This window comes from Curcuma longa, chromosome 4 (genome assembly GCF_044706935.1).
Source record: "Curcuma longa cultivar G26 ecotype Majalengka, Jawa Barat chromosome 4, ITB_CL_G26_1.1, whole genome shotgun sequence".
Lineage (NCBI taxonomy): Eukaryota > Viridiplantae > Streptophyta > Magnoliopsida > Zingiberales > Zingiberaceae > Curcuma > Curcuma longa.
In genome coordinates, this window is record NC_133864.1 from 15,531,662 (window position 1) to 15,555,719 (window position 24,058).

Sequence of the window (24,058 nt, forward strand, 5' to 3'; positions counted from 1 at the left end):
AACCTTCTCAGTAGCTCCTCCTTTTGCATGTCCGGATGTCCTCAGGGAATGTAAATTCATTCATTCATCGACTTGCTATTTGTTTTTTAATTCGATTCAGTTCTCTTTCTGCGCGTTTCATTGATCTTTATGTGTATTTGAAGATTGAGGTCTCTCATAAAGTGGTTCAACTGCCATCACTATCTATATCTACATATTTCTGTAGGGACGGTTTGAATCTATGTTTTAATATCTTTCTCTTCTTCGATGAATTATGTGTTCGTTGGGCCTGAATTTGGGCACCTGATACTCATTGATACTGTGCTCTCAGTGATGGGCTCTCATGAGAAATACTGGAGTTTATCTTGTTTGTTCACTTGTAACTTCCATGTCAGAGAAAGTATACAAACAGATCAAAATAGAGCCGAGACAAAGAATGGAAGCATTCGAGAAGGAATAAAGAATCCAAAATACAGAAACTAACAGAGATGACCAGCAGTCAAGACTGTGACCATGCAACTATTGTTTGTTTGTTTGTAGCTACTGGCTGTCTAATCAAAAAGTAGGTCAAGAGTTCAATCACGTCTTGTTTGATTGATTGTTTGCGTCTGAATTCTATGGCGTGCACTAATTCTGCTCTGCATTTGGATGATGCTGAGCTCTGTTCTTAACACTGCTCGATACACTATCATTCTCAGTTACTTGGCGATGATCTTCCCATGCATGCACTTTTGACTGGCTGCTTCGATTCAATGGTGTTGGGAGAAACTGTGTGCTACTTTGTTCAAGTGAGTTTGGCACCAATCATTAGGAGCTTCCACTTTAGACTCAGGAAACAAAGGCATGAGGGCTCGAGTGGATTCCAACTCCTCAATCTACCATTCTTTGATACCTTTAAGCTTTAATTAGTTGGTGCCTGCCTGCCTTTGCTGACCCACCCTAATGCATATTCCAACACCTAAAATCTTATTAGATCTGCACGAGAATGCACTTACTAAGATCTAAGGTGGCCGATGACCAATCGAAATAGACGTGGCGGCTTTCTTTCTTTTTTGTTTTTGTTTCTCTATTCAGCTGATGGGGCTGCTAACCAACAAGAGTCGTGTGTCTCTTAGTAATAAAGCAAGATGATTGAACAATCTATTAAAGCAGCATTGCTTTTCTATTAAACAATCTTTGTATTGCAGAGAATTGCATAGTGAACGCTTTGTTTAACCAGAATGTGATCGCAGAGGATTGTCGTTTCATCTTTCTCGATTGTACACTGATCTACTTACATGCATGATTCATCTGCTTGTGCTTGTGCAGGCGGGAAGAAAGCTCGAGTTTCAGAGCTTTCAGACCCAAGAAAAATAGAAAGAAAGAAAAAATGAGAGGAAAACTCGAAGAATTCCTCTCTCTTTCCGCCCCATCAAACCTCTCAAAACTTCAGAGGTGGCGGGGCAGCTAGCTTTGTGTCCGATCTTTCTACACCTTCGATCGAGCCTGTGCCTGCCGGCGTTTCCACTCGACAAGCCGAACCAAGAAGTCCTTAACCTGGACAAGGACAAACCACATCAAGAATCAAGCTGGCAAATTGACATTGTCGACATATAGTCATGGCACTTGCCTCAGATGGCTCTTGAAGGCAATAAGTGGCATTTGTCTCCTTTGGAAACTTCGAAACAAGGATTCCAATGCCTTGTCCGCTGTCTTCCAGAACCTAAGATGAAGAAGATGAAGATAAAATATTAGCTTCCGACTGTACACTCGCGTACGTCTCATCTACCTTCTTGATAAAGCATTTACGCTTACCTTGAATGCATCTTCGTCAGTGCGATCATCGCCTATGTAGATCGGCATTACATTCCTGCAATTGGCGAATCCTGTAGATGCAACAGATTACTTACTTAAATGAGCAGCTCGAATAAGAAGATAATGTCAGACAAAAAAGTTGATGGTTTTCAGCTTACCCAGTGACTCTAACAGGAACTCCAGTGCCTTCCCCTTATCCCATTTGATAGTCGGACGAATCTCCAGCACCTGCATGTCCGAACAACGATCGAGTAGAACAAGTCACAATCGAGCTCTAATCAAACAGCAAGCTGTTGTTGCCAGAAGAAATAAAAACAAAGTTTCACCTTTCTTCCTTGCGTGAGCCGCAATTTTGGGTAGCCTTTCAACACAGATATCACCTGCTCGAACAGTGTGCCCCAATTCTGCATGAATTGACATGGAGTTGATCCAACTTAATTTCCTTCCCAGGATTTGCTTTCCATTTCTGACATAAACCGTGATATAGCTAGCTAGCTAACCTTTTCATCCACGCATCTGAAGTGGACAGATACACAAAACTTGTTGTTCTCCACTTTGGCACCAGGAGTGGACTTGGTCCTGTCTAATAATGTTTTATACACCTGAAGAAAACATGGAAGATCCTTATTTAGAAATAAGAGAAGCTTTAGTATTGAGAAAGGAGCAGCTATATATGAAGAGGGAGTTAACCAACCGTATCGATCATGGGCAGGAACTCACTGGCTGGTTGAAAAAGAACTCCTTTGGCATCCTGCATAGCATGCAATCAAGAGGAAAAATTAAACTGAGGAAGAAAAGGAGGTGGGAGTTGTTGAATTGAATTCTGGTAAGGAGTGCTTACTTTGGACTTTGCGTGACGGGACTTCTCAGGACCTTTGATGTCCATGCCATGGCTTCCGGCGTAGTACAGCTCGGCTAATTGGACGAAGTTAATTACCTGTTCGCCAATGGAAACCTCTGAGTTAGGGAAGAAATAGGGGAGGCGGCTGTGGTAGTTTGAAATGTAATGTACGTACCTTGTCGAGGCATCGCCCGCTCACGATCGCTGTAGGGAAGTCCCTCGCCACTTCCCTCACTGCCTTCCTCATCTGGAGACCAGAGACCGATCAAAATCTCATCTTGAAGCAGGGAATGAATCGAGCCGAGGAGGGGAAAGGTGTAGGGGAAGGACGACTCACCGCGTTCGTCATGAAGGCCGAGTCGGGGTCGTCGACGATGGGGGAAAGCGTCCCGTCGTAGTCCAGAAACATCACGATCTGCTTCCCCTTGGAAGCGCTCACGATTTGATCGAACTTGCTCAAAGCCGACGGATGCTGCATCTGCTCGATCGTGAAGAAAGCAGAAAAAGCAAATTAAATTAAAACCCAAAAGATGCGAACTTTGCACGAGCGGAAGTCGAGAAGGAGGCATCGAAGTGGAACTCACCGTCCAATCGGACAGATCGTTGAATACAGCATCGACGGGAGGTCCGGTGGCGGCCGCCGACTTGGCGCGGGTGGGCGAGGAGGCACTCATGGAGTCGGACCACCAAGAGACCGTCTTCCCGCCGTCGAGTTCGATCTGGGGAAGGAACTTCTTCCGGACGGAGAGAGGTGGCGTGTAGGCGAACAAGGAGGGAGAGCTCGCTACCGCGATGGCGGCGGCGGCCTCCACCGGCGCAACATTCTGCTTCGTCATGGCCGGGGGGCAATTGGATTAATCCTAGCAGAAAGGATCGCCGAAGGGAGGGAGGGAGGGCTGTGGAATCGCAGCAAGTGGTCGATGATGAGGGCCGCCGGCTGTACTGACGCCGACGCTGTTGAACGGTGGAGGTGGCGAGGAGAGGAGGCGGTGGCAGTGGAGGTTTTATAGCCCGCTCTCCATTTTCACACATGCAGTAAATGGGGCCCACTGACACGTGTAGCCAGCACGGTCTGGTAAAAACCAAACCGGCCAATGGTAATTAATGCAATTTTAAATTTTTAAAAAAAAAAAGAAGAAGCGTGACGACGAGAAGATACGTGCGCATAATAAATTGTCAAATAGAAATATATATATATATATATATATACATATAAATTAATTTAATAATTTTTAAATCATTTCTAATATTTTCTTCTCAGTCTTCATTGTCGACCCACACCACGTATTGGAGGATATTTTGTATACAAATTAAGCACTGAGTGTAAATATATAATAATCGAAATACATTTTCTTTAAAATTTTTTTAAAAATATTGTTAGGGATCTGCAATATTTGTTGAGTTCGAACGTGGAGTTGGTAAAGACATGCACTGCTAACCAACAAAGAAATATGTGCTGAAATCGTAGGTTTCCTCCTCAGCACTGACGCACCGGTTAGTTAGTTTAATTAGGACGACAAGCAAATTGATTAGAATAATATTTCTCTAAATATATAATAATAATATAATCACTTTTCTGTTTGTCGATCACTATTTAACTACATGTGTTGTTCAATGGCGGAGTCAAAAAATTTATAATCTCTGGGTTAATTCCGATCTGATTGAAAGACCCCAAATTATTTTCCTCTCTCATATCTATTTTTTATTTTTTTTACAATAAATTTAAATGGTAATTCTTCTTTAAGTCCAGTAGAAACATGCTTGGCTTCGCCCTTAGCTATGTTTACATGAATGGAGAGAGAGAGAGAGAGAAGAGAGAGAGAGAGAGAGAGAGGAGGAGGAGGAGGAGGAGGAGGAGGAGGAGGAGAGCACAAAAATAGTGACTTATAATCTAGCTGCAAATTAAGTGGATGGTCAATGGTCGATCGGCATGAGTTGACTTTGTATCACTCGGTCAATTCTTGCTCCCGCCTGCTCATTATCTTTGACCAGGACTAGATCGGCTAAAGCGGTCCGATTAGCTGATATCTTGTGGTTCAATTAGTCCAAGTCAACCTCCGCATAGATGGCATGACGTCATGTCTGTTTCATCATAACCTAATTGTCTAATTCCCAGATCATTTTTTTTATTTTCATCTAGTAAACAAAATATTACTGATATTTTCTGACTTCAATAAATCTGATGTAATTAATTAAAATAATCTTCATTGTATATTCTATTCCACTGCAAGCAATTAAACAAAATCTGAGTCACAGACATGTGGAACAGCACAAGTACAACTTGGATTTCCACTTTCAGACTAATTAAATCTATTTCCTCAACAGATGAACTGTCGTTTCATCGTCTACCATCCAATTTGCTATATTTTAATTGGATGAATAATTTTTTTAAAAAAATATCAGCTTCTTGAGATAATTAATAAATTAAAGACGAAGACAAACTAACTATTGCAGTGAAACTTCTCATTAGTACACGAAGAGTATTATAATAAGAAAAGCATGGTATCTTTATGGATATTAAATGAACACTTGGCTAAATCACTAATCATGAATGGATTGTTCTCGTCAATTTATTCTTAATTAATGATCTTTGGAATATTCATTCGTGTTTCAGGATTAATTATATGATCACGAAGCTTCCTGTATCCTTCACTTCAATAAGCATCTCAGCTTTGGAACTTAATTATACCATATGGCTACATTAATTAATTTATATGAATAATAATTATATGTTTTAGATATATAACTATTGAAGGTATAATGCATATAAGTTCCTAGCTACTGGCCATTGGTTTAGAATGACTAGCTAGGTTCAATTAATATTCCAAACAAATCAAGGAATAGTCAAATATTGCTAGATATAATCATGTGGAAAGCATTTAGCATTTGATATATATATTGAGATTGCTCGACTGAATTACTTGAGTATATATATTGGTTTAACTCATGCGAGCAGTTACTTATAAGGGTGATTAATTTCCATGATGAATAAGTTGAGATATGAAGAAGATTTCAAAATATATATGTTTCTACAAATTGTTTCTCTCATTGCACTGGAGGTGGTTCATGTTCAAGTCTAACAAGGTCCTTCTTCATGGCCACCTTAACTTTTATAATTTTCAAATGTCACATGGTGCATGCACAGTCCTTTAATTACTATGCGATCGTAAAGTAGCAGTGCATGCACACAAATATATTGATTCTTTCAGTATATTTGTGCAAGTATGTTCCAGTGATATGGAGGGAGAGGAGAGATCATAAATCATAATATGCGTATATATACCATATATACTATACATCGATTCCATATGCAGGTGTAAAAGGTATGTTAACTTTCGGCTGCTTTGATTTTAATTGATTAAATTAAGAATCTTAACTAGAATATAAATTTATATATATTATATTATGCATACATTATTTTAATGCGCAGGCTTTTTTGACTTGACTGAATTCCACTGCTCGTGATGGCTTGGTGGTCGTAGACTGATGACCCATGCAATTACGTAATTCCACATGCATGCATTCAACGTATGTCGATGAAAAACTACACAAACTAATAAATAAATACAGTCTCTAGTGTTCAGCTCAATCAGAATTTAATTTAGGTTCATGGATAGCTTAATTTAGAGCTCATTCTTCGTTTAGATCCTGTGTTCCAAAACTTTTGGTGTTGGGATGTCTAGTCCAAGCTAAATCTACTTGAACATGTGTTTTTATTTCAGAGAGTGAACACTGTTACTCTATTTTACAGGGTAAGGTTTCTGTTTCTGATTCTGTATTTGCACAAGAAAGTCTGAGGTGCCTCGGCTTTCTTTTGGGTCATCCTCCACCTTCTTCTTATTCTGTTCCACCTTGAACCTTAAAAGCAGTGAATTCATCATCACCCCGACCAGAGCTCAAACCCATCAGGCCTCCAGCAATAGATGGTGTCAGCAAGGTACCGGTCGAAGGCAACAAAACTCCAGCAGCAACTGGAATACCCACCTGCAGGTGCATCGATATGATGGCATTTTATCAGTTCATGATGGCAGCATCGATTGAACAAACAACAAAGTTTCACATTATACTGAAATGATAGGTGCATTGTGTTCAGTGTGACTCTAAATAGCCAAGTGGAATGCATGGCCCAACACATGTTTACACATTTTCCACCTTATCCCTCACAATAGTGACCTCTTTCTTTAATATCCATTATCAGTCATGGAATTCAGATTAGGAAGCTTTTGCCATAGACATGCATCTCCAATGTTGAAGTTTTTCTTTTCTTTTTATTACTTTTGCTAATTTATGCTCTGTTGAAGTTAGTATATATGGATTTTATGGAACAAGACGGTTAATAGGAACTTTTCCATTGTTAGAGTAGTGCTTTATGAAACCTGTAGTCTTACGAGTGGCCAGGCGAAAGATTACATTTCGGAGTGCTATCTGTTATTAAGGAAAAACCTTCTGTAAGTTTGGCAAGACATGAATATGGATCCCACTAGAATAGCAAGTGACCAGGGTGAAAAAGAAATATTTGGATTTATTCCTTTGGACTATCAAGCTAGAAAATTAAAGCATTGAAAAGAAAATTTGAAGTGCAAAAAATAGGAAATGGACATGATTTGCCTGATCATATCAAGATTTTCTCACTGAAAAATATAAAGGCATGCTTAGCTTTTGTCAACTTACAATATTGTAGGCGAATGCCCACCAGAGGTTTTGCTTTACCGTCTTCATAGTCGACTTGCTCAAATCCAAAGCATCAATCAGCTGCATAGGTGCCACATCATTTAGTCAATTTGACAAACATGCTGGACACTAGAATAATTATATGGATGTAAGATGATTATAAGCAAAAGTAGGAAAACAGATTGTGTGCTAATGAGGATACACTGCAATGTTTTCTATTGTTGGCAACCTCGAGTTGATATATCTTCCGAAGCATATGCCTTTATTTTATGGCAAAGGGTAAGTGGTGAGCCACCTCCACTGATAAATGCTTTATGTTCAAACAATATATTTTGTTCAAGAATTTCACTTCCATGAAAATAATTTTTCTTGGAACTGAATTATTTTCATAAAAATATTCCCTTGAAAAGGTCTGATTTGCTGATAAAAAAGTAGAGTTAACAAACTAGACAACAAATGTTTGACAGGTGGAAATATCAGGATGAATGAATTGCTGAAGATATTAGTTTCACCAAACAATGATATAATCAAACCACCATGATTCCCCTTCTAAGTTGCTTATACAATTTGAAAATCAATGTAAACTATAAACTGAGTAAAATTAGTCCAAGATAAACATATGAAACTTATAGTCACTTCCACTTGGGCGATGGAAATTTCTTAAGTGCTTCAATCCATTTTCTCCCTATTGTTTCCATCAGGCAATCAATTCAAGGAAACTAGAAAGTCATGGTTAAAATGATAACAATAAGTTGTATCTTCCAAGTATTTGGGGTCTACTTTTATGATGATAACTCTTTTCATGAACAAGAAAATGAATAAATTTTTTTTAGTAAAATAGAACACAAGGTTTACAAAAAAATTTACAATAAAATGGTATAGCCATTAGCAAACGGGAGAACTAAGATTGCCAGCAAAGGCTCAAACTTTTACTGAATGCAGGAATTGAGCTGATAAACTTACCAACTCAATTAGTTGAAGATAAAGATTCTTCTAAGTTCTACTGCACAATGCTTGAAGATAAGAATACATTAAGCTCCAATTATCATTATCAACAAAATCTCACATATAATTTCCAAGTTACCAACGAGTCATGATGTGACTATCAAAACTAAGATTATAATTGTAAAACCAAAACATAAACAAGAAACATCCCCTAGAACTAGAAGAAGTGAGGTTGGTCTGATGGCAGCAAAATATGGTTTCAGTGCATGACCACTTAACAGACAATCAGCTTTTGTGTTTGCGTTATAAAAGGCTCAAACTGAAAATGGCAAGGTGACACTTGATTTGCAAATTATTTAGCGGCATAGCCTTGCTATGCCAACGAGTTATTTAATGTGTAAATCATCAAAGGAAGATTAGTTTGTAGTGAACCATGGGTTCATTATCCCATGTCTGAGTTGAAAGTTGCAATTTCCCTCCAACTTGCACAAGAAATTGATTTACTCTGCTCCAGTCAATATGACTATATGAATACCTAATAAAAACAAATGTCCCAATATTGGCAATTTTATGATATGAGAGTAAATTGAGAGGGTTAATTGTGCCACACATTTAGCAAGAGTGTCATTATATATTTTATTTTATTTTTTACATGATAAATAAATTCCTTAATTTTTATGTCAATGATTTTATGTTTGGGTTCAAGAAAAGAAATACAACTACTGACTCAGAAGCCTCAGATATTCTATATTTATTAGTGGCTCCATAGCTCCTGCAACATCCTAAACTAGCCTTATCTTAATGGTTCCGACCAATTCCAGAAGTTCTCAATCATTGCTCTTAGTAGTCAATCTTCCATGGATGGTATTTGGCAATGAACCTCCCTCCCTTATGGGCAAGGGTGAAGTGGCGTTCTCGATTGATGTGCCCCATAAAGAATCTGCAGGTATGCTGCAAATTCTTGTATGCAAGGGCACACATCGATCTCATTAATTAACTAAACTATAACCTTATTTATTGCTAGGAGCTTCCAAATTTTTGTATATGCTTCTCTTCAATCTTTGTTCTCCTTATTGATGCTCTTGAAAGCTTTACACTTCACAACAAATCAATGCTCAATCTCCCAAATGCAGAATATATGGTCCATCTCTTGTTTGTGAGTGTCTAAGCAACTTTTGTCCATAGAGAAAAATTCAAACATTTCATTATTTGAAGAAAGCTTAAATATTTTAGGAGTAAAGAAATTCAACAACCTAATTCCAAACAAATAACACACTGATTCTTAGAGGATGCGACATGCAAGAAACGTGTATATATAAATAGAGCTCATAGAAAAATGAAACAACAAATGAACAATAATACCTGTGACAATTTATTGCCCAAAAGCACAACTGAAGATACATCACTAGCTGCACCAACACCTTCACCCATTGCAATACCAACATCTGCTGAAGCCAAGGCAGCGGCATCATTAATACCATCACCAACCATAGCAACAATTTGCTTTTCTTTTTGAAGTTCAGAGATGAATCTCTTTTTCTCCTCTGGTTTAACTTCATAAAGCACCTGCATACACATAATGCCAAATATATTTCAGTTTTAAGAGACAAATTGAGTTCCCTTCCTCATCAAAGATACTCACTAGCAACAATTCTTAAACTTCCAGATATGATTATCTCAGCAAAATTTATAATGACCTGCTCACATGAAAGAACTAGCCTACAACTACCCAAAATACTTAAGCCTAAGTTAGTAATGATTTATTCGTCTAAACCTATAAGACTCATTTATTAGCCCACAACTCTACATGTAAGGTGTATCTCATCCGCTTAAGGATTAGACATCCCTGTCATGACCTAAACTTATGCTACAAGCAATGATACCATAACATTAAGCAATTGCATCAAAAACTGATTTAAAAGTGTGTATACAATATTCAAATTAGTATGAGTGAAGTGAGCTGGTAAATATGGATCATGCTGATTTACTATGGTTGCAGGTGGCAAAGATGTATCACATGTAAATTTAGTCTAGGAGTTTTTCTTGCAGAGAACGCTGAGATAGGTGAACAAAAATTCAGTACTTTTGGCTCAGGGTTCACATAACATACCTTTCTTTTGTCAATACCAATCATAGATGCTACGTATTCAGCAGCATTCTTCTTGTCTCCAGATAACATATATATGTTTATTCCTTGCTTAGCCAAAGTCTCAACAACCAGTCGTGCATCGTCCCTTACTTTATCCTCAAAATAAATAACACCAGCTAAAGCACTATCAACTCCTACATATACAACAGATTGGTTCTGAGACTCTGCATCTTGAAATTGGTTCTCATGGACACCATGCCTGCAACAGCACAAAAACATATAAGATGATGGATACAGACGTAGTATCTAGATAGTGACAAGTATGAATTTTGTAGCATCTTATAACTAGTGATATAGTCTTACATAGATTTCAATGGAGGAAAAAGTTTAATGTAACCGAACCTAAATAGTTGGAACTCACTTGATGATGATGAATAGTTTTGCAATTACCTATTCTATAAGCATTATTATCTTACAGGTAATGAGGGGCTGCAGAACATGCAGCATGGCCACTAAGTTTACTTTGACATGACTATCTAAGAAAAAATTGAGCAACAATGTGTGTTTCAACACCCATTTAACAACAGAAGGACCAGCTTTCCAAAAGATAAAGAATGGCTCCATGCCCTTCTGCAAAAGGCATTGTATGAATACCATTTATATTTAAGAGTGTTCTATAAATACCATTACCTTCTGACCCAGCTTAAAGTCCCAACAGAAACCTTCATTTTGTCAATTATAGCTACCGCACCAGAGCCAGGTTCTTCAGTGAATGTCCCATCTTTAGCCTGTCATAGACTATGCTGATTAGGAAACAAACTAGGATAAACCAACCAAGTATATTGTAATGAAAGCAGAAAATCAGACAAATATAGATTGCTCTGTTTATCAAGCACACACAATAATTTAGAGGCTGCAACAACCAATCATTATTCCTGGTGCAAGAGCCAGTAAATCAAGAGCTGGGAAATTAGATTGGGTTGTTTCATTAGTTCAAATACCTGTTACAGTCTGCTTCTTTTAGACTGGTTTCAAAGAGAAAATTTGAGAAAACTTATTGATTAATGGACATAAACTGAGCAATGTCAAAAAAACTTATTGAAGAAAGCTGGATTAAATAATAATTGTGTAATGTTAACCATGAACTGTTGAAAACTCAACAGCAAACAATAGATACTTCAAGCAATATGGTTCTATTAGGAAATTAATTCATTGCACCAGCATAAGATCTGTTGTTAGCCAATTTTCATTTATGAAATCAAGGTTTCAGTTTTAGTGGATGTATCAGAAGTAGAATCCGAAGTGGGATCCATTAGATACATGCAAAAATAGCTAGAGGTCACATTGTTAGGTACCAAATATTGTAAACTTGTAAGCAGAAGTCCTAAATCACTTCTAACACCAAAACTAGCATCTGCAACATGAGAAGAAATAGCTTAACTATGTGATGGATGAACTCTGAATGTTACAGAAATTAAAGAACGGTTAATTACAATATAGATTGTAACCTTTACCACTTTTTAACAAATGGATCCCACCTTTCAGTTATAACAACTCTACCATAATTTATATCACAAGCAATTCTCACTCCATTAAGGCTATCATCCTGTAATGGATAAGTATTGGTATAGTATCATTCAACTCAATCAACTAAATTGCGATGAAGTTGGTGACATTTTTTCTTTTTTAATTGATAAATTTGTCAGAGAAATGAAACTGTTAGTATGTTAGGATGGATTTGTCAGAATTGAAAGGTGAGAATACATTTGTTAAGAGTGATAAATATTGGGATATCATAGCAATTAATCCAAGAAAAAAAGTACCAAAGGCATTTTCAAAATAAAACGCCATTATGTTGAACTACGAAGTGTGAAACTTAAGATCAATAGTAAAAAAATATAATAGTAGTGCCTAAATCTTACCAACAGAAGTTTCAAAGTTGATGTGAAGTTACCTTGATATTTTCACAACCAATGGAATGAGCGGCTTCAACAATAGCCTTTCCGATGGGATGATTAGTATTTGATTCCACCCCAGCAGCTAACCTCAAAATATCAGCTTCTGTCCATTTGAACTCACTGTTTTCTCTGTGCATTATACATGATTTTATCAGTGAAATAACTTTTTAGTAAGCATCGTAAGATATCACCTACCATGCCACCTAGTTCCAGTGTTGTATGTTAGAGTAAAAGGCTAAAAGCAACTATTCCTTTTCTCGAATCGAATTGCATGCATTTTTCACAACATGTCACAGAGAATTCTGGAACAACTCTATGTAAAACTGTAACATAACATCAGATTACTGAGCAGCATCCTGAGAGTCAGCTCTTGTCCTATCTCCATGTAAGTTTGAAGGTAATAGCAAACTTAATCAGATAAAACTAGTAGTGATGGGGATGGAGGATCACTTATTCATTGGCAACCACAATAAATAAGATTGAATTTACAGCTTTACTAATGTAGTTTATGCTACTTTAATGTGAAATTCACAACTCTGAAATTTATATAGTTCATCTGAATGCTAATTTACATTAGAGTGGTAAATTTGACCATAATCCAATTGAAGATCATAAGTGCACTATCAACTATAACCTATAGATAATTTGAACCTTGAAGCACAATTGGATTGCATCTGAGACTGTGTATAATTGAAACAAAACATAAGAATGAACAGCATATCAACCCACTGACGACCATATTCAAGTCGACAACATAATTCTTCTTCCTTCTTGGACTCTGTCAAGCAACCCGATAGCCAACTGAATGGATAAAAATATTATATCGGGGCAATAAATCAGTGACTGAGTGAACAACAAACTGTAGGAACAATTAAGAAACTACATTACTGAACTAGACTAGTGAATGATCGGTTACAAGTTATTGGAAACAAAGTTACTCATACTAAGGATTAGTTACTGCTGTTTGTTTTATGAATTCATATATAGAGTTGACCAATTTTTGGTTTGGTCAGAATATCCAGAAATAATATTTAGTTTTTTGACACTAACAAAGAATTGAAGCACAAGTGAAGATGGCATTAGATATGACAGAATAGATTAATTTTCCAGATGCATTTACACCATTTGACCAGACAAGCCCACCACTCGTACTAATCAAAACAGCCCTGTAGAATTATACTTTTGGCAAATTACAATTGATAACTTTTTATTCAATTATTTATTTTGTCCAACCAAATGGTGCCTAAAAGCTAAAATATCAAATGTCTTGCAGGGCTTGTTTTGCCTTTGGGCCTTGTAATTTTAGGTGGACTACTTCTGACACTACATTACCTTGATTCTTTTACTTAAGTTGAGTCTTCATTGTCACACCATGGGTCTCCTTTGCCCCCGTGTTGTCTGTACCTATTATACGTTTAAAAGGAAACTGGGACTTCTACTAAAAGTGAAGTTGGAAATTATTTTGTTAAAGTTAAATGATTAACCACTTATCACGGAAAGCTGAAGCTATAAGGAAAGAAACAAATTTATATATTTATATTGTTAACATTTCCCTTTCATGTGTGGGAAGGGTACTTGATTTGATCAACTCTGATCTCCCAACATATGAATTGATTAATTATTTTTTTACATAGGTGTGATTCAAACCCTAGACCTCCTGCTCCAATATCATGTTAAAGTTTATATTTTTCCAAGTTAGGAAAGGGACCGATTTACATGTATATAGCAGACTCCTCGTTGCACAAAAGAGCTCAAGTTTATTTGGATAAGTGGACTATCGAATCAACATAAGACAACAGCTAGAATCAAAGCAAATTGAAGATGCAATTAACTGAAACAAAAGTCCAATCAAAATTCGCACATAACCATAGTAGCTTAGATTACTGAATTGCATCCAAGATTTATCTTCCATCTTTACATGTTTACAAGTAATCAGTTGCCATGTTATGCTCTTGGAATCATTTTTCATAGAACACCACCTCCACCAACAAAGTGATCATTTATCATATTTCTCTGTGCATGTGATGCGTCATGAGTGAAGTATATAACCATCATACTCATTTCAACATCAACAACCATCCTTTAGTAAACACCATCATCATCAAGGCATGCTAATCCCAAGCATTTGGAGTTGGCTATATATCTTATCCTTTTATTCCTCCATTGAACTCTATGTAGAGATATATCCAAACACATTTAATCCCTATATGTACTTATCCCTTTATTCCTACATTGAACTCTATGCAAAGATATATCTAGATATATTTAATCAAAAGTTCAATAAAAAAGAAATACTTGCAAAGTCAAGGATGGATCTACTGCTTCCAGCATTTTGCTAACTCAGAAGATAACTGACTAGAAGAAAATCTAAAGTTGGAGTATCTCCCCAATACCTACTTTTAACAAAATATTTAATCACCTTCTGAAAAAACAGAAAGACTTTGAACTTGATATCAATACTATCGATGGATGTAGAACTAAAGTTGGTTTGCATGATAAGTGTTGAAAGATGTGTATGTATCACACTCAACTTTGAATGCTCATGTTCATCAAATTTAGAAGGCATAACCCTAGTCACAACTGGCTTTCCAATTGTCAAAGTTCCTGTTTTATCAAACACAATTGTATCCACAGCAGCAAACTTCTCCAAGACGTCACCACCACGTAAAAGCAATCCTCGGGTCGCCCCTAATGAGGTTCCTACCTAAAAAATAAAGTAAGTTAAACAGGTAGGCTGCTAGCTGATGGCAAGTAGTTGAAGATTCTTTGGTCAATAGTTTCTCTGATTGTTACCAGAACAGCAGTCGGAGTCGCCAGCCCAAGTGCACATGGACATGCAACAACCTAGATAAAAGAATTTGTTGTACAGAATTACTACCATAATATTATAACATCAATCAAATGGAATAACAAAGAATCTATAAACAGGGAAGAATCTGATCACCCAGGTCATAATGGAGCAACCTTGTCATTTGGTCTAGTATTGCAAAAAAGTCAAGTTTGAGAGACAGAGAAGTTGATGTTCTCATAACAAAGGATCACGAGTAAAACATATGGTCACCACGGTGATAACTATCAAACAGAGAGAATTAGAGCTCTCATGAAGAGAATAAAACTCACAAGAATTTTATTAGAATTGAATATCTGGAAACCCTTTTCATGGAACCAAAAAAAGACTTATCCCTCTAAAAAAAACATATTTCCTAATTACTTGGTAAATAAATGAATAATCCTAAAAATAATTTAGCCTAATAAAAAAACTTACAAATTTTAGAAACATAAAATTTGAAACTTCCTCAATCTAAAATTCCAACTTAAACTTTCTGCTTTAAAGCCTAATTTTCAACCAAATTGGCATGGTTTCAAATATCAGTCTAATATGTATAGCAAGACCCAGCGATTTTCTAATCTGAGTACCTAATTGCCCAGTATGTGTTAGAAAAAAAAGACTAAATAATTTAAAGGACAGCATTCCAATTTGGGGCGAACATTATTAGTTAATACATTTAATGAAGGATAATTACAAGTTTTCAGTTACCATGCCAATGGGACAAAAGTTGGTGCCAGAGTCCCAAGAAGTCTCGACAACTTTATATGTCTAATGTGCTCAGAAAGTGTCAATTGAGTTCCAATCGTAATATGCTCAGAAAGTGTCAATTGACTTCCAATTGTTTCAAAGAAACCTTCCCCAATGGAATAAGGTTAAGTTGGCAAGTCATTCTGTATATCTACTACAAGTAGTAATGTACGATAAAACAATAAAGGAAAAATGTGTATATGATCTGTACATGACATACCAGAACACTACATGAAAGCTGTAAGGCCAAAGACACTACGCTTCCTTGTATGAGAGCAGCTGGTACAAGTTGTGAACCAAACAAACTCCAGAAAGCAAAAGTGGCAGCTGATAATGCCATAACTCCATATGTAAAATGTCCCGCAACCTGAAATGGTAAACAGCATATTGTGTGCTTGCAAATAAGCTCAATTTTAAAAATCCACAAGCACACATCAGATGGTCTAACTAAAGATAGGAATACATGAACTCAAATTGCCAACAATTAGAAACCCATCAGCCTGACTACACTGAGGATTCAGAATACATCCATTACATTGTCCAACAATAAGGCATAGAAACCATTACTCAGAACAGTATTTTGTAAAGGTAATATACAGAAAGTAGTAAATTCATTTTCCAATATAGAAACCATTACTGAATTTGCACTGTTCACTGCTGTGTATACAGATGCTTTCCTTGAAATTCTGCAACTGTATCTTTCTTAACTAATTGTGTTAGATCCATAGCTTTATACTTGTCTTCTAGAATGATACAAAAATTTTGACTGAAGATTGCTTTGACATTTAAAAGTTAACAAATCAGATCATTCATGCTTCCATAGCTTTATTAGTAAATAGGCCTAAGTGAAGGCTGTGAAACTTACAGGAATCCTAGGTCCTCTTACGATATATTGCTTGTGTAAATTCAGTCTATTTTATATTAGGAATGTGAAAAAATGCATTTTATTTTGCTGTCATGCCATAAAATATAGTAGTTAAAAATCAAGTCAGAGTAGACGCCAATGCATTTATGGGGTATCATCTTATACCAGAGGGCAGAATCATCATGTTGGTCGTTCCTGGAGTTCAATCAATGTTTGTTGGAACAAGTATAGCAACTTAAATAGTGGTCTTCCATCAATACCAAGTGAAGTTTGAATCACTAAATAATGCAACACTGACTGGACGGTTCAAGATTTATAAAAATAAATGACCTTACTCAGACAGAGATGATACTGTACCAGCAAGGGGTTCAAAGGAAAACAAAAAGTTAGTAATGGACGTGGAGCCTCTAGCTTTTATATATATATATATATTGAAAAACAAAAAGTTAGTAATTATTCACCTTATCAGCTAAACGTTGCACAGGAGCTTCCCTTGTCTGTGCATTCTCCACCAACCGAACAATATCTCCCATTGCAGTTTCCCCTCCTGGTCTTCTTACTTCTATGGTTAGTGTGCCATTCAAGTTAATGCTACCAGCTGTGACTTCAGTCTATGATAGAAAAGAACTAAATTAGATCTTAAAATGTGTGACTAATGTCGCAAAGTATAGCAACAAGCATACACAAAAAGCAAATTTTGCAATTCTTTGTAACACAAGCAAAGTTTTAGCGACTAGAAGAGGTATACCCCAGGAAGTTTTGTCACAGGTAGAGGCTCTCCAGTGAAACTTGATTCATCAACTGTACTTCTTCCAGCTTTAACGATTCCATCAGCTGGAATGCGATCCTAGGAGGAAGACACAAAAATGAATAACTGTCATATGTTCAGATTTTATCCACTGAACAGAGAGTCATAAAGAATGCATGTACAAGTTCAATTTTGAAGCATTGAAGGACATAAAATTTATCAATACAGAATGGACAACTGGAGTATCAGGATGCCTAGGCACTTTTTTTTTATTATGTTGAACAAAATGTCAAAAATGGACGGCATGCTGATAAGTTCTGTTCAGGATTCATAAAAACATGATTTGGTCTGTAGATTCTAGAACTAAATGGTACTCATGAAATTTTGTTATCGAAATAGAAGGAAGTTGGATTGTTCAACATGTTCATTGCTTAAAATATTCCATTAACTAAGAAAAGAAATGGCATTTTTACTCACTCCTGGGAGTACAACAATCTGGTCACCAATGCGGAGGTTACTACATGGAACCTCCACAATTGATGGAACCTCTTTTGCATCAGTGTGGATCATGAGGCGTGCTTTCGCTGGAAGGATATTCAGGAGCCCTGTCATGTCACTAGTCGCTTTTATCTTCGCTCTCTGTTCAAGATTCTTCCCCAGCAGAACAAAAGCTATCAGCATAATTGGCTCCTCAAAGAATGTTTTCCATCCCTGCTTAAAGGGCAAAGAATATAAGAAATGCTACAATCTGGAGCTATACCTGACTGCTCTAGGTCCTAGGATATCGATATCAAAGAAACTAAAGATTTTGAATTAAGAAGGGGAGCCTTGGCACAACGATAAAATTGTTGTCGTATGACCTTGTGGTCATGGAAACTATACAAAATATGGTTGTAACATATTTACCATCCCATCCCCCCCCCCCTCTCTCTCTCTCTCAGTTCACTGTTACTTATTTATCTTTTTTCTACGGGCAGAGCAGTTTTCTCTGATCAAGAAATATTCAAAAAAGTACAATATCATTCCTCACTGGAAATGCCAAGTAGTATTATAGCCTTGTTATGCATCACAATATGTACTTCTGTCATCATGCATTCTTATCAAATTAGCATTAAGAAGAATTTCTTGTGCCACAGCAACATAAAACAAGCAGCTGCCTTGCTTGCTCCTCAGCAAAATAGTATGATATATCCATGTTTTGATATAGTGCGAACGCTTCGTTTGCCATATGGTTACCATCAACGCACTACTAAAGTCCTACCGTTTGACTAATAAGAAAACACAAATAATTTTTCAATTTCTTCAGACCAATCTAAATTGATATAATCATTTCATTATTAGTTGGAGCAAATTGTCACTAATATGATAATCAGATATTGATAGTCACTAATATAGTTAGGTTTGGGGTTATATGCATACAAAGTGTAGTCACTGGTTTGATACAGAAGCCTCATTTTCTGGGCATCAACAAGTCTACCACTCCCTGCACCCCTGCCCTTACAAGTTGTTGTCTCTCGCATCGCTGCCCTTCTGTTGTTACTATGACATAATCAAACAACATTTTTTATAACCATTAAAACATGTTGATAAGGAGCATTGTCAACAAGCAGATGCATGTATAGCAACAAACGTAATAAATTATAGCATATTCCTGTATAAGATTGTAAATACCAGTTTTGGAATTAAGGCAGCAATTGAACTGACTGCAAAGGATGATAAAGCACCTAAACCAACTAATGTATTCATGTTAGGCGAACCCATGAACAAACTTCTGAAGCCATCAAGAACAAGTTTGCGACCAGGACCAAGAAATGTGAACAACGAAAGTGACATATGAAAACTAGTAGAATGGCAAGCCTGAAGCCAAGATGGACCAGCTTTAAAGATGTGAGAGACATGCCCTAGGAGGCATACAGCACATAACGCCCATGATACAGCAAGCTCTCTACCTGGAAACAAGTATGTGTATCATATTATTCAAGAAAAACTAACCAATTTAAATCAGCAGGTATGTTGAATCATTAATGGTAAGGGAAGCAGAAACTGGACTAATTTACATGGTAATAGGATACGACAGTTTTTAAGTCTTAAACTGGATTTTATGGTATAATGGAGCAAGGATGTTACCGCTTTGTTTTAATTTCTGAAGCTTTTCATCCATCTTCCTCTCAAATACTTTGTAAACATTCACTCTATCAGAATCTACAATGAACCATACACATTAAGTGAAGTAGTTAATAATAAGAGCTTTAGGATTTTTAAGAAAATGGTAGGCCTAGAAAATGACCCAAATTCAATCAATTTGATAGCTTTGTCCAAACTGGTGTCATGGAGGAAAAGTACCTCGAAAACTGGATTTGAATCCACAAGTTGTCAAATTGCCTGCAAGTCTAGCTCCCAACTGTTGTTTCCAGTTAGGCATGACCTTGGTTTCAGGAATTGCCCACACAATTGCAGTCTCAGTTGCAAGATTAACACTTGCTGATGACACTTGAGGCTGTACAGTCACAAGAAACAGATGACAATAACATAGGTAACATAACATGATTGCTAAAAAGAACATAGGTAGAAGAATTGTTTACTATGCTTATCTTTTATGTCCATAGTGATACAAAAAAATCCCAAAACTCTTGCATCTACACTTTCATGATAGATAGATTCACACTCAATGTGAAAAAAGAAACAACAACAACAACAACCAAGTCTTATCCCACTAGGTGGGGTCGGCTATTGCGAAAGAAGAAACGAGAAACAAAATCCTCATAACTGAAAACTAGTTTAGAATCCTGTCCATTGGCCTTGTCATCCAGGCATCCAACTAAAGGAGATGTTCTGATCTACAAAAGCATCAACTAAAGCATGTGTGACCGTCATTGAGATAAGAAAAAAAATCACAGCTCTGATTATTTGTTCATTATATTCACAATACACATTTCTGAACTCAGATATCTACAACAAAAGTAAGAATGATCCTTACTTGACTCTCCAAAATGCGCTTCACGCTGGCAGCACATCCTCCGCAAGTCATTCCCTAAAAAAATCCATAAAGCTCAAACTTGTATCGAAAATGAACTAAATAACATCGCACTAACTAAGTGAAAGGAACAAGGATCAGTACGCTCACCCCAACATCAAGAATGATCACGTCTGGCACGCGGGAAGAAGCCTCAACGGACTCTTCTCCGATAGAGAAGGATTGCGCACCGCTGCCGCGGAATCCACCATCCCCACCACCGTCGCCACCCCCACCGCCAGTCCCATCGTTTCCGCCGCCATTGGGACCATACGACCCAGTGGAGCTCGATATGCAAGCCAATCCACGATTAACTGTCGACCCCGAAGAAGAACTCCGCAAAAGACTCCCTGCTAAGGAAATAAGGAAAATTTCTCGCGGTCTGTTGGGGTCGAGGTTACCGAAGCACCTGGCTCTCCCGGCAGTAAAGAGGCCCGGATTTGGCGGGACAAGCGGCCGTCGGAGGTAGAGCCTGTGGGGGATTTTGAGAGAGTGGGAAAAGGCGAGCAGCGGCATGGTGCAGAAGGCGAAGGATTCCATGGCCTTCGCCTCCAAGCTCTTCCGTCTGCGATTTGGTTGCTTATTGCGGCACGATTTCGCAAGCCGCCAAGAAATCGAAGTGCAAGAAGTAGAAGGCCACGGCTCGTCTTGGAGAGCAGCCCAAATCTAAACGGGGACTGCTTGGATAATAATAAAATTAATAATCATAATTCGGAGGCAACGTTAATAAGGCCAGTTTTCTTGGCACTGGGCCGAAACACCAAGGAATAGGAACGTCAGATCCAATCCACAACGCAGTCACCGGAGAGAGAGAGAGCGGAGTTGCCCAGCGACGAAGATGGATCTCGTCGCCGCCGTCGTCCTCATCTCGTCACTTGCTCGCTTCCTTTTCTTCTTTTAGGGTTTCGCCTCCAGCTCTTTCCTCAGGGCTTCTTCCCAACTTGGCGCCCCGACGCTGCGCCGTAGTGCCAGCGGCGGAAGGTTGGCGGTGAGGATGGCGAAGAGGGAAGAGGAGATGAAGAGGATACGCCGGAAGACGACGGAGGAGATCGACGAGGAGGTGATCGACCTTAACCAGAAATCTGAAGGGTACACTTCACCTCTTGCTTCCTTCCTTCCTCGTAGCTCGAATGCTAACCGTAAAAGGGGAAAGAGAGATTGAGGAGGGATTGAACAAAAGACCATCGAGGAAGTTCGACAAGAAATGGAAGAGAAGTATTGTTGTTAGGCGGCCTCCATCTCTAAGGAAGAAGCAAGAGGAGCAAAAGGCTGCAGAAGCAGAAAGATCGGCATTGGCCAATCTTGCATTCTCAGATGAGTAAATCAGCATCTCTTCTTCATGCCTCTTGATGTATACCTGCAAATGAGTTCTCAGATTCTCTTGATGTATACCTGCAAATCAGCATTCTCTTGATGCATTCTCAGATGAGTAAATCAACATCAGAAGTTTAATAATTGATGGTTCGATAAATGACGAAAGCAACCTGATGAAATCTTTTCTTCATTCTCATTCGGAACCAATGCTCGCCGGCGCGATAAGAGATTGTTCCTGGCCGGCGAAGAGGAGTGGCGCCGGTGGATCGGGAAAGAAAGGAGGAGGGCATCTGCTTTTCATTTCTGGTTAGGGGTTCGCCGATCGCCTCGGTCATGAACCTCGACGATCTATGCATTCTAACTTTCTTGGTTCAGATAGTTGATTCCTCGTAAGTAGAAGCCTTCTAACTAGTTTTATTTTTGAGTTTTCTTCGTTAAATTCTAGAATTTTTTTTTAGTGGTTTTTCATCCAGTCATAGTGGTCTATCCAGTTGACTCTTCCTGTACGGTAGCATATTAAAAAGATGGAACTCAGATCGTCTCATTGCTTTTTGAACCATCACAGTTCATCAAGTTTTTTTCCTCATCGTTTTAATATATAATATTATTTTAAAATTTATTTTTAAAAATAATTTTATTTTCCTCCTCTAGATATGGTGAATTGATCCGCGAACTTTGATAGATAGATATTTGATTCAATCATTCTAATTAGCAATTAATCATTCTGAGTGGTTCAACTCTAATATCAACTGTTGTTGTAGCGGAAGTTTTTCTTCAATCGTTAGAAGGGAGAAGTGAATAGCGATATGTAAATTCAATTAATCTTTTTTTCTTACTAACATTTTAGTAAGGATATACTAATTAAAATAGAAATGAAATATAAAAATTACGAGACACAGAATGTACTTGATTACAACTCTCAAGTTGTTAGTCTAAGACTATGATTTCTCACAATCTGAATGCCTAGAACCTCTCCGAGTGCTTGGACTTCATTGACGTGGACTGCATCCTCATCCGCTTCGACAACGGCTCACATTGATTTGGAATGAATATCCGGGTGCTTGGACTCTAAGGCACTCGAAAATGGATCCGGACGCCTGGACTTTGGGGTGCCCAAAAATGGATTGGGGCGCCTAGATGTGGGGCGGGAGCACTCAGAATTGGATCGAGGCACCTAAAAATGGTCAACTTCATGTTGATCATTTTTCTCCTCCGTTTTGTCTTAGTCATTTTGTGCAGTCTTCCTTTCATCTTCTCGTTCCTTAAATGCACGCTCTCGTGCGTCTTTCTCGCTCCGCCGGAGTACTCTTCCGCATCTCCTCGTATCTCGGATGCACCAAGTCCGTCAACTCCTTTTCTGTGCCATCGTTCTTTTTCGCTTACATCTTCTATCAAAATTCATCATTTTACGTGTGATCTCTTAAGTTCCTATACACTTAGACATATGTGTTAAATATAATCATGATTCATTTTCAGATTTATTTAATCACACATCAAAACTCGATACTATACTATGCATTCTAACTTTCTTAGTTCGGTCATATTTTTATATGCTAAGCTTATTCCTACATGGAAGCTATCATAATAAAATCTAGGAGTCAATTCCAATGGGTGTAATACATTATTGGTTGCCTCACGGCTCGTGTAATGGGCCATTGGATAAGGATAAAATTCTCCATGATTTATCTCTCTTTCGTATCATTTGGGACAGAACGGGAAGAGCTCTAGGGTGATGAGGATATTACTATATGCCACAATTATACCTTCTTACTTATGTTCAGTCATGTTACTAGTTTAAGCTGAATTTGTTCATCATATACGTTTTTTTATATTTTTTGCAAGCAGAATTAAGCTTTCATTACTTATTTATCATGTTCAGTCTCCACGGATTTGATTCTACCGCGGTAGGACATCCAGATTTACCCTAGTAGCTGATGGAAAATTTCCGTGGGACCTAATCGGTCATCTTCAGAGATTGAATCAATACGACTAACTGAGATTATCATTTTTTGAGTATCTTAAATTGTCTCACCATGTTTCTCATTTGTATGGAGACATTCATATGGTCGGGCAGTAGCTTGCGACCCAACCCAACCAACCAAATCCAAATATGGAACTTGAATGATCAGCTTCGCATAGAGTAAGCGATCTTTGTTCTACTCGTCAAGCTAACTCGGTTTGCTTTGAGTCCATGTAATGTTGGGACAAACTTTATCTTCTGAACTCATCTGTCCCATCAGCTAAAGTGCTAACACGACGGTCTT

At 37.7% G+C, this 24,058-nt stretch overlaps 2 protein-coding genes across 2 annotated transcripts; both read right to left on the reverse strand.

The window, feature by feature from the left end:
- Window positions 1–1,143: 1,143 nt before the first annotated feature.
- Window positions 1,144–3,451, reverse strand: LOC141827727 (putative trehalose-phosphate phosphatase 6). The gene is made up of 11 exons (XM_074715045.1): window positions 3,199–3,451; window positions 2,952–3,092; window positions 2,790–2,861; window positions 2,615–2,710; window positions 2,468–2,524; window positions 2,274–2,375; window positions 2,100–2,177; window positions 1,932–2,001; window positions 1,774–1,844; window positions 1,589–1,681; window positions 1,144–1,515 (listed from the first exon to the last, which is right to left on the reverse strand). The coding sequence occupies exons 1-11, from the start codon at window positions 3,448–3,450 to the stop codon at window positions 1,447–1,449; spliced, it is 1,101 nt and encodes a 366-aa protein (XP_074571146.1). The 5' UTR covers window position 3,451; the 3' UTR covers window positions 1,144–1,446.
- Window positions 3,452–6,310: 2,859 nt separating this feature from the next.
- On the reverse strand, window positions 6,311–21,146 carry LOC141827726 (copper-transporting ATPase PAA1, chloroplastic-like). The gene is given in 18 exon segments (XM_074715044.1): window positions 6,311–6,504; window positions 6,506–6,598; window positions 7,286–7,366; window positions 9,593–9,796; window positions 10,341–10,578; window positions 11,010–11,107; window positions 12,274–12,406; window positions 14,809–14,981; window positions 15,071–15,121; window positions 16,075–16,221; window positions 17,181–17,330; window positions 17,468–17,566; window positions 17,945–18,178; window positions 19,139–19,416; window positions 19,595–19,669; window positions 19,811–19,964; window positions 20,445–20,498; window positions 20,592–21,146. Coding segments are annotated over 18 exon segments (2,841 nt in total). The 5' UTR covers window positions 21,021–21,146; the 3' UTR covers window positions 6,311–6,354.
- Window positions 21,147–24,058: the final 2,912 nt, after the last annotated feature.